The 10,501-nt window shown below is 46.2% G+C and overlaps 2 protein-coding genes across 2 annotated transcripts in view; one reads left to right on the forward strand and one right to left on the reverse strand.

Moving 5' to 3' along the window:
- Positions 1 to 10,110, reverse strand: part of palm2akap2 (PALM2 and AKAP2 fusion) — a 408,244-nt gene extending 398,134 nt beyond the window's left edge. The window contains exon 1 of the mRNA XM_062971855.1: positions 9,945 to 10,110. The gene's annotated coding sequence lies outside the window, so the exon portion shown is untranslated. The remainder of the gene's footprint in view (positions 1 to 9,944) is intronic.
- Positions 1,345 to 6,664, forward strand: LOC134296577 (uncharacterized). Its single transcript, XM_062971858.1, has 2 exons — positions 1,345 to 2,949; positions 6,343 to 6,664. Exons 1-2 carry the CDS (start codon positions 1,567 to 1,569, stop codon positions 6,382 to 6,384), a joined length of 1,425 nt encoding a protein of 474 aa, XP_062827928.1. The 5' UTR covers positions 1,345 to 1,566; the 3' UTR covers positions 6,385 to 6,664.
- Positions 10,111 to 10,501: the final 391 nt, after the last annotated feature.

The following is a 10,501-nucleotide window of genomic DNA, read 5'->3' on the forward strand; positions in this document are numbered from 1 at the left end:
ATAGCATTACTGCGTATTGAACTACTTTTTCTGCCAAATTTGTTGTCTAACATGATGTTTTGGTGTTTCATTTGTAAAATCATAACCGAATTTGATATTTAATAGGCTTTTCCTTAACGCCTCCTTATTATCCAACATATTCGCTTATCCAACATTTTGCCAGCCCACTTATGTTGGATAAGTGAGACTCTACTGTACTGTATTTACAAATTTACCACTAAAATATCACAATGAATTTAAAACACTGACTACAAAAACATTGATTATGAAAAGGCAGACTGTGTTGGATAATCCAGAACATTGTATAAGCGAATGTTGGATAAGTGAGATTCTACTTTGATATGAAATAATTTCTAGGATAGAATAATGCAGAACAATATAATCTCTAAAACCAGGACAGTAATAAAGAAATAAAGAAAGTAAATAAAGCAAGGAAATTGGAAATTCCACAAAGGAAACAATCAGGGCCAGCTAACACCTCCCAAGAAAGGATTCTTCCAGAAAGGAAGCTGAGAAGGCAGTGAAGCACTATGTATTATTACTATCATTACTATCCTTATTATTATTATTATTATTATTATTATTATTATTATTATTATTATTGTGTTGCGGTCAACCGTGAAAATGAATACAATCTGGCTCCAAGTATTCAAAAACACTAAAATCAGAATATATAAAAATTAATGTGGTATAATAAAACAGAACAATACAATCTCTAAAATCAGAACACTAAATAAAGAACAACACTCTGAAAATAGGGGAATTCCACACAGAAAACAATCAGGGCCAGCTAACACCTCCCAACAAAGGATTCCCATCATCAAAGTCTGGCCAATCCTCTGTTTTCTCAGGGCCACAGACAGTAGAAGCATATAAAATATCGCAAACAACACCACTCTGAAAACAAGGTAATTCCAGACAGGAAACAATCAGGGCCAGCTAACACCTCCCAACAAAAAAATCACTCAGGGAGGAAACAGCTAGGCTTTAAATCTGCAAGGCCATTACATCCTAATCATTTTTCCTAATTGCAGCATTCATACTTGCCTCCAACAGACAAAAAAAAAAAAAACAATCAGAAATATTGTATATTCACAACCTTTAGGAAATAATGTCCCCTGATGGCACAGCATGTTAAAGCACTGAGCCGCTGAACTTCTGGACCGAAAGGCCGCAGGTTTGAATTGGGGGAACTGACAGAGCCCCCACTGTTAGCCCCAGCTTCTGCCAACCCAGAAGTTCAAAAACATGTAAATGTGAGTGCATCAATAGGTACTGCTCCGGTGGGAAGGTAACGCCGCTCCATGCAGTCATCCCACATGACCTTGGAGGAGTCTACAGACAACGATGTGTCAGAACCCTGCTACTAGAGCCTGGATGTGGCTCTGAGTTTCAGGGTCACTGACATTGATAAGACACCTGCGTCCCAGGACTCGGAGGAGAAACGGCTGATGGACTTGGCGGGGAATTTGCGCGGGGTTTTACTGAGCGGGAAGAGACTGTTCAAATGAGGGGGAGGGTATATAAAGGAGGGTTGGCCGGAGCCTCCCATTCTTGGCTTTTCTGATGTTCATGTTTCCTACAGTAAAAGTTCCTGGTGATACCACAGAGAGTCTCGTGTGTTCATTCAGGAGCGGCTGTGGTGAGCTGACACTAAGCCAAGAATACGGACACCATCCCGCTGTAGCGGTGAGGTGTAACATGCAAGTGGAGGATGAAGAGCTCTTGGGCGCCGGAGGAGGAAGGTCGGAAAGGGCCACTCCCGAGACGGACGCTGAGTTCCACCAGCTGGCGGCCCTGGCGTCATCCACCGCTTATGCCCAGCCAAATGGGGTAACCCAGAGGCGCGGAGTGGTGCGGGGAGATAGCACCGGAGGAGAGGAAGGTTCACCTTCCCCAGGCCCGCAAAAGATGGTGTTTCTGGAGGAGAGGATGTCGGCGATGGAGACCACCCTGGCAGTGATGTCGAGGGCGATGGAGCGCCTGGCGGTTTTGGCGGAGCCGGAGCGAGGAAGGGAACTCCGGGCTAGCTCAATGTGGGACGTGAGCATGGGAAGCAGCCAGGGCTTTGCAGACCTCCCAGCACCGAAGGGAAGGGAAATGCGAAAGGAGCCCGGTGCCCGGCCCAAGATCCAAACGAACCTGACGCGGGTGGAGGAGAGTGACGACGAAGGGGAAAAGCCTCCGAGAATCCCGGCTACGCTCCCAACTGAGACCCTGGTGCCCCTGGCGAATGCCGGGCGTGGCACAGGACAAAGGGAAGCAGCAGCGGGGCCCACTGGCCCGCAAGGGGGCTTGCGACGGGCGGAGAATTGGGGATTGCCACCACAGGGACCCCTACCGAGACGAGAGGAACTAAGGATCGAGTTTGGGGGAGAGTCCTCTGAACTGGATTTTTTCCTGACCACGGTGAGGGGCTATATGGAGGACAATGCCCACACTTTTAGAACGGAATCCAGCCGGGTACGGGCCATTGGTGCAGTGTTGAAGAGGGGAGCGGCCAGCTGGTACGTTCAACTACACGCGCGGCGCGACCCATGTCTGGGGTCACTCCGACGCTTTATGGGGGCCCTGGAGACCCGTTTCCGAGATCCACTGGAGCAGATCCGGGCGAGGGAGGAGTTGAAGACCGTCTCCCAGGGGCAGAGGTCGGTATCTGAGTATGCGGAGGAGTTCCAATGCCTCGCTGAAAAGGTGCCGGAATGGTCTGCAGTGACAAAGATAGAACTCTTCAAAGAGGGTCTCAGGCGGGAGATCCTCTCCTGGGCGGTGCATCGTGATGAGCCTGACACACTGCGCGGATGGATTCAGCTGGCGGGGCGCATCGAGACATCGCTGGCCCAGGCGAGGAGGCACCGAGGAGGGCTACAGCAGCGGCCGCAGATGAAAGAGGGGAGCCGGAAGGAGGGATCAACCCCAGCCGGGAGGAGAACGGAGCCGACAGGGAACGTGAGCACCAGCAGGAGGGGCTGCTTCGTGTGCGGCCGTTTGGGCCACAGGGCTGCCGAGTGCTGGCAGAGAAAAGGGGAAGGCGGAGGCCCGCCCAAACCAAGAGCCGTGGCAGGGAAACGCGCCGAGGAAGAACCACCGATGAGGCACCACTCGGGGGGGTTGGTAAGTCAGGACAAAGCCATGATAGTGGTCCCCATTCAGCTGGAAAGTGGCAGCAAACAAGCAACCTGCAAAGCATTTGTGGATTGTGGATGTTCCAGGAACATCATCTCCCCTGAATTAGCCGAGGGATTGGGATGCGAAAGAACGAACCTAGAATCCCCAATAGCTTTTTCGCAGTTGGACGGATCCACAGCATCGGGATCATTAGCTAAGTACAGTGCCGAAGATGTAAAGTGTAAGATAGGGAGTTGGGAAGGAAAGGTGTCATTTGTGATATCACAAATAGCCAGCTATAATGTTATACTAGGCATGCCATGGCTGGGGCAGGCCAACCCGCAAATCAACTGGGAGGATAAGAGCATGATCTTCAGGATGAAGTTGGAAGGAGGGAGCCAGGAAGTGGAGAGGGAGCCGGGGAAAAGGGGGGAGGAAGACTCTATCAGGATAGCAGAACTGGCAGATAAATTACCCCCAGAGTATCGGGATTTTGTGGACGTATTTGATGAGAAGGAAGCAGACAGTTTCCCACCGAAGCGGAGAGTTGAAGTGAAGATAGAGCTAGTCCCAGGAGCAGAGCTTCCTAAGGCAAAAATATACCCAATGTCGGCTAGGGAAAAGGAGGAACTGAGAAAATACATTGATAAAAACCTAGCGAGGGGTTTCATAGAGCCTTCAAATTCCCCTCTAGGGGCGCCTGTGTTGTTCAGGCGCAAAAAGGACCAAACGCTGAGGCTCTGCATTGACTACAGGGGCCTGAATGCAATCAGTTCTGGAAATAAATACCCCCTACCTTTAGTGAAGGACTTGATCGCCCAGTTATCGGAGGGACAGATATTCACTAAATTGGACTTAATTGAAGCGTACCATAAATTGCAGATTAAACCAGAGGACAGGTGGAAGACGGCCTTCTCCTGTGCATTCGGATTATTCAATTATCGTGTGCTCCCTTTCGGTTTGTGCGGCGGAGGCGCCGCGTTCATGCAATTAATCAACGAAGTGTTGCATCCATTGTTGTACAAGGGAGTCTTTGTTTTTTTAGATGACATATTGTTAGTATCTCGGACTAAGGAGCAACACATAGAACTAGTCAGGGAAGTCCTGCAAAAGTTGAGAGAAGCAAAACTGTATGCGAAGCTTGCCAAGTGCGAGTTCAATAAAGACCAGATAGACTTTCTGGGGTATAGGATTTCCTCCCAGGGAGTGGCGATGGACCCTGCGAAGGTAGAAGACGTGAGGGGGTGGGAAGCCCCCAAAACACGGAAGCAGCTGCAATCCTTCCTAGGGTTCGCAAACTTCTATAGAACATTTATCAAGGACTTTGCGCGCCTCACTTTGCCATTAACGGATTTGTTAAAGACTAAAGGTAGGGGAGAAACAGCCAAAGTGAAGGCCCCAGGGGCCAAACTGACCTGGACAATAGAATGCCAGGAAGCTTTCGAAGCCCTTAAAAAGCGTTTTACTGAGGAGCCTGTCCTACAGCACCCTGATATGTCTAAAGCCTTTGTATTACATTGCGATGCGTCAGACCGGGCATATGGGGCAGTTCTGCTACAGAAAGACGAGGGGGGGAACCTGAAGCCATGTGGCTATCTGTCAAAAAAGTTTAGCGATACAGAAAAAAACTGGCCGATTTGGGAGAGAGAAGCCTTAGCGATTCTAAAAGCACTAGAGTGCTGGAGACACTTTCTGGAAGGAAGTGGAACACCGTTTGAGGTGTGGACTGACCATAGAAATTTACAGTATCTAAGATCCCCTCGTAAACTATCAGCGAAGCAAATTAGATGGGCCCAATATTTCAGCCGTTTTGATTTCAGACTCAGATTCTTCCAGGGGAAACATAATATACTCGCTGACGCTCTCTCTCGGATGCCTCAGCACGGGGGAGGAATTCAGGAATCTGAAGGGAGTATTTTTCTTGATAAGCAATGGGGCCTGGCAGTACTAACTCGAGCACAAGCGGCCAAAGAAAACAAACGTACTGCCATTTCCACGGGGGGAGGAGAAATATGGGAGGAAGAGTTGAAGCGAGCGTATGGAATGGACAAATGGTTACAAACAAACAAAGAAAAGGGAGAATTGTGTGGGGATTTGGTGTTTGTAAATAAGAAATTGTATATTCCTGAATGTTTAAGACGAGAAATGTTAAGGAAGTACCATGATAACAAGGGTGCGGGTCATCTAGGCCCCACCAGGACTATTAAACTGTTGGCCAAACAATGCTGGTGGCCCGGAATGAGGAAAGACGCCAGGGGATACGTCACGCAGTGTGAATTATGTGCAGAGGGAAAAACACCACCGGGGAAGCCCCAGGGGCTATTGCAGAAGGTGGTGGAGCCCATGAGGCCATGGGAATGCGTAGCCATGGATTTTGTAGGCGAACTACCCCCCAGCAGAGGCCACAGATACATTTGGACAATATTGGACCTATTCTCAAAACAGGCACACTTTGTGGCTCTGCCAAAACTCCCTTCAGCTGAAAAACTTGCTGATTTGTATGTGAAGCATGTATATCGCCTACATGGGTGTCCCGACAAGATAATTAGTGACCGGGGAGTCCAATTTACTGCAAAATTTTGGGGAAAATTCTTACAGCTGTTAGGAGCAGAAAGGAACCTGAGCTCGGCCTTTCATCCCGCGACCAACGGGGGGGTCGAACGTACCCAACAGACACTGTGCCAATTCTTAAGGATGTACACCAATTATAGACAGGATGATTGGGCGGACCTTCTTCCGTTTGCTGAGATGGCTTTTAACGGGGCCGTACATTCGGCCACAGGTCGTGCCCCATTCGAAATAGTATACGGACAGGAGGTGGCACCTTTCCCCAGGCTACCCGAGTGGAAGGAAGGGGAGGGCCAGACCGACGAGGAATGGCCGGCCAAAATCAAGCAAGGGTGGCAAACCGTGGTAGAGGCATTGCGGGAAACACAAAAGAAGTACAAGCTCTTTGCGGATCGTAGGCGCCGAGAGGGGGACAAATTGGGCGAAGGAGATCTGGTTTGGCTGAGCACAAAAAACCTGAAATTGGGGTTCCCATCCAAGAAATTGGCTCCACGCTATATAGGGCCATTCAGGGTAGCAAAAAGAATAAACGAAGTGACCTATGAGCTGAGGCTACCAAAGGACCTAGGAAAGGTACACCCGGTATTCCATTGCAGCCTGTTAAAAAAGTATAAAGGAACTCTGGACAGCGGAGAACAATAGTTGTGTTTAATCTTTTCCTTCCAGGACGAAGGGGAGGAGGACGCCATGTCAGAACCCTGCTACTAGAGCCTGGATGTGGCTCTGAGTTTCAGGGTCACTGACATTGATAAGACACCTGCGTCCCAGGACTCGGAGGAGAAACGGCTGATGGACTTGGCGGGGAATTTGCGCGGGGTTTTACTGAGCGGGAAGAGACTGTTCAAATGAGGGGGAGGGTATATAAAGGAGGGTTGGCCGGAGCCTCCCATTCTTGGCTTTTCTGATGTTCATGTTTCCTACAGTAAAAGTTCCTGGTGATACCACAGAGAGTCTCGTGTGTTCATTCAGGAGCGGCTGTGGTGAGCTGACAACGATGGCTCTTCGGCTTAGAAATGGAGATGAGCACCAACCCCCAGAATCAGACACGACTGGACTTAATGTCAGGGGAAAACGTTTACCCTTTACCTTAACTACCACCAATTCCTCAATACTTTATTTCCCATACCACCATTCTTCGCCACAGCAACGCGTGGCCGGGCACAGCTAGTACTCTATATTTTCTTTAGGGAAATGTTTCACCAAAAGGACAATTTGCCTCATATGTGTATCAGTTTGGAAATGATGAAAGATGCCAGGCTGGAGGAAGTTGGCAAAAAGCAGACATGGTTCTTTGAGAATCATAGCAGGGAAAAATCTCTTCCCCCCCCCCCCCCCTTATCCATGGAATGAGTTTATTGTGTTATGATTTATTCTGTTAGGAAGAAATACCTGGCATTCTCACCTTTCTCCCAATTCTTTCTGGAAATTGCCCTCTTTCCATGGGAAGAAAATAATCCTTTGGACTCCCAGATTCTTAAAGTTTTAACCCATAAAAATGTTTCCAGTCTCTGCCCAGGAATCAGTTTGCTGTGTACTGTGCAGTTGTTGTTTTTCTCACTGATGGCATCCCTAACATGATATTCTTTGTTTAGAGGGAGAGTTGCCCTTGCCTTTTTCCAAGGCTGAGCAAGTATGACTTGCCCAAGATCATGGGATGGGTTGCAATGGAAGAGCGAGGATTCAAACCTTGGTCTCCAACATCATAGTCCAATGCTCAAATTGCTACACAATGCACTCACGTTTTATTTATTTAATGTATTAACTTCATTTATACCCCACCTTTCTCACCTCATGAGGGTAGGGGATTCAATGCCGCTTAAAACATAATAATAAAATACATCCCATCAATTAAAACCAATTAGAACAGCTGTGCAAATACAAATTAAAAACATATAAAGTGCATAATTCTATTCATCCAAAATCCTTGCTCATAAACCTTATTCAGACTGTATTCCATTATTGATGGAGTACAGAATGCTCTTTTATTGTAGGTGAATTACAAATCCCAGCAACTACAACTCCCAATGACAAAATCAATCCCCCCCACCCCCCCAGTATTCAAATTTGGTTGTATGGGGTATTTGTGCCAAATTTGGTCCAACGAATGAAAATACATCCTGCATATCAGATATTTACATTACGATTCATAACAGTAGCAAAATTACATTTATGAAGTAGCAACGAAAATAATGTCATGGTTGGGGGTCACCACAACATGAGGAACTTGTATTAATGATCATGATATTGGAAAGGTTGAGAATCACTGCACTAGAACCTGAATCATCTCATGAAGTTGACTGCTAGCAATCTGGAGACATATGCTGTGCATCCTCTGATAGAGCAGAAGATTCATTTTGTATGGTGTGTTTATCAGCCTCTGCAGAACCATTTACTTTGCAACAGACTTGGGATCCTTGTCCTTGTTGCAATCAGAGGAACAAATCAAAACAACTGGGCAAGGAGATAGGCGAAATTGGGCTGCTAGGTTTTCTGATGTTCAAGGTATAGTGCTAGTCTCCAGGTTCCAGCCTGAAAAGCATAACTCCTGGTACAGGTGACTCCAAACTTAAATTACCATTAGTGTTGGACTCGAACTCCCCAAATTCCCAGCCAGTACAACTAATGATCTGGAATTCTGGGAACTTTGGTCCAACACCAACTGAGAAATTATATTTGGGAGCCATTAGTCTATTATCCTAAGTCATCACATACTTTCACCTATTATTCTCTCAACTATATTACCTTCTAAATGTGCTCCCTGCCGTTGTAAATACTTGGGACATTTGGCTGTAACTGATCTGTGAAGGAGGAGCCAAGAATATGAACTGAGGCAGCACATTGCCTCAGTGCATTTGCTTTGCTATTTGTAAAGGAGCACATGGAAGGCATGAAAGCCAGCAGCAACTGCCACACATTCCTTGTGATACAAAATCAGGTCCCAAACATCAAGTCATTGAGAGCAGTCTAGCAAACCAGGACAATTAGAATTGAAGAACCTTCAGGTCCCGAGGGGAAACCAGAAAGCAAAAGTGAAGAATTAGAAGTCATGACCAGAAACAAAACAAAACAATCTAGAACTGAAAGTCAAGGTGCAAATTCAGCCACACCAGAGCTTAAGGAAATCTTATTACTCAAGCCAAATTCCACTGACACATAACACCAATAGGCAACTTGGCTGAAGACATTTGATTGTTTTTGTACTTTTCTTCACAGTGTGCTCTAGGATTACCGGAGACATTTTGCAAGTTGGAACAAATGAGCAGATGGTGCTCCCTTCCATGCCATGTACAAAAGGCACAAACCACACTCCTTGCTTTTCCACTTGGTTATCATGTCAGTACCCACAGCCTGGGCCAATCCTTGAACTATGAAATCATTCCCCAGAGAAACTATAAAAGTAACATCTACAGTGCAGAATTAATGCAGTTTGACACCACTTTAACTGCTAAGACTCAGTGGTATAGAATCATAGGTAGTTAGGTGCGGCACCTGCACTCTTTAGCAGAGACAGCTAAAAATCTTGTAAAACTTAAACATCCATGATTCCATAGCATTGAGCAATGGCAGTTAAAGTGGTGTCAAACTGCATTAATTCTACAGTGTAGATGTACCCTTGGACTAACTGTAAAAAAAATTAAAGTTGTAATTTCACTGTAAAGGAGTGACTTTGTGCCTCATTAAGATCCAATTTCAAATTAGTTATGCCTTTGTTATTGTGGAAAGGATAAATTACAAGGAACAATTTAATACCAATTATGTTTATACCTTGCAGAAAAACTACCTTGCTCTTTCGTGGGTATTCAACATGATTTGTTTCTTTTTCTCATCCTTTAGAGCCTGCAATCCCAAATGACTTGGGTTTCACTCTGACATACATTTAGCTGTGGCAGCTGCTGACAAATAGTGCTGACACAGTTATGATTCGGAAATAATGGCTGTTGCAGCAGCTAACAGGCAAGAAAATACCGAACTAATGACGGAGCAGCCGAAATGTTGAAACAGCTTTTCCTGTGGAGGAAACCTGAAAGAGGTTTGCTCCAACAGAAAGACCAAAGCAGGGTGAATTTACCCAACCTGTTTATTGCAACCAATATCCAAACATGCTTTATGTATCCCTTTGGAGATGCACAGCACACAAATGAACAGCTAAACAAAAAGCAAACTGGCCATTTACCAGCATTGTTTGATCAGCTCTTTTTGGGTCCATCACCATGGAAACATGCTTCAGGAAAAAGCATGCGTGCCACACTGAGCACATCAATACTCACTCCATTGCAAGAACAGAGGCATCCTCCTCAGTCATTTGCCTGCTCCCGATCAGACACTGGTAGTAACTGGGTTGATCACCTGTCGATGATCATCTCCACCAGAAGCTCTTGTGAATATCGAGCAGCGAGGATCTTATCATTATTTTAATTCCTTCCTTCTCCCCTGATTTTGTCTTCTCTGCCAAGCATGGTGCAGCTTGCAAGCAAAACCGGAAGCAATTGTATAAGGCTTTCCCGCCCTGGAAGCACATACCCAAACTAGGCAGCGTGTGTCTACTATTGCATGCATGTGCACACACACATCCAAATGTTTGTTTCCCTAAATTCACGGTATTTTAGGAAAATTAAACGTTATTAGTGGCAGGAGGTCATTGCTATTCAGACCTCTGAGAAGGTATCTCGGGGACAAGAATTCTGAAATCTAGCATGCCCATGTTGTTTGGGGAGGAAGCTTGCGATCCACTGCAAATGCTAAATTATGAGGATTGATGGAGTTTGCCATTCAAAAAGTAAAACTGTGTAACAGGTTATGAACGTAGCCCTGAAATCTTCACTGA

This window comes from Anolis carolinensis, chromosome 2 (assembly GCF_035594765.1).
Source record: "Anolis carolinensis isolate JA03-04 chromosome 2, rAnoCar3.1.pri, whole genome shotgun sequence".
In the NCBI taxonomy this organism is placed as follows: domain Eukaryota; kingdom Metazoa; phylum Chordata; class Lepidosauria; order Squamata; family Dactyloidae; genus Anolis; species Anolis carolinensis.

What these genes read in the sequence shown, in the direction of transcription:
- LOC134296577 (XM_062971858.1), top strand. Translation starts at nt 1,567, where the DNA reads ATGTTCATGTTTCCTACAGTAAAAGTTCCTGGTGATACCACAGAGAGT. An exon ending in GAACGGAGCCGACAGGGAAC is followed by an intron (nt 2,950 to 6,342) that starts GTGAGCACCAGC and finishes TTTTCCTTCCAG; the next exon opens with GACGAAGGGGAGGAGGACGC.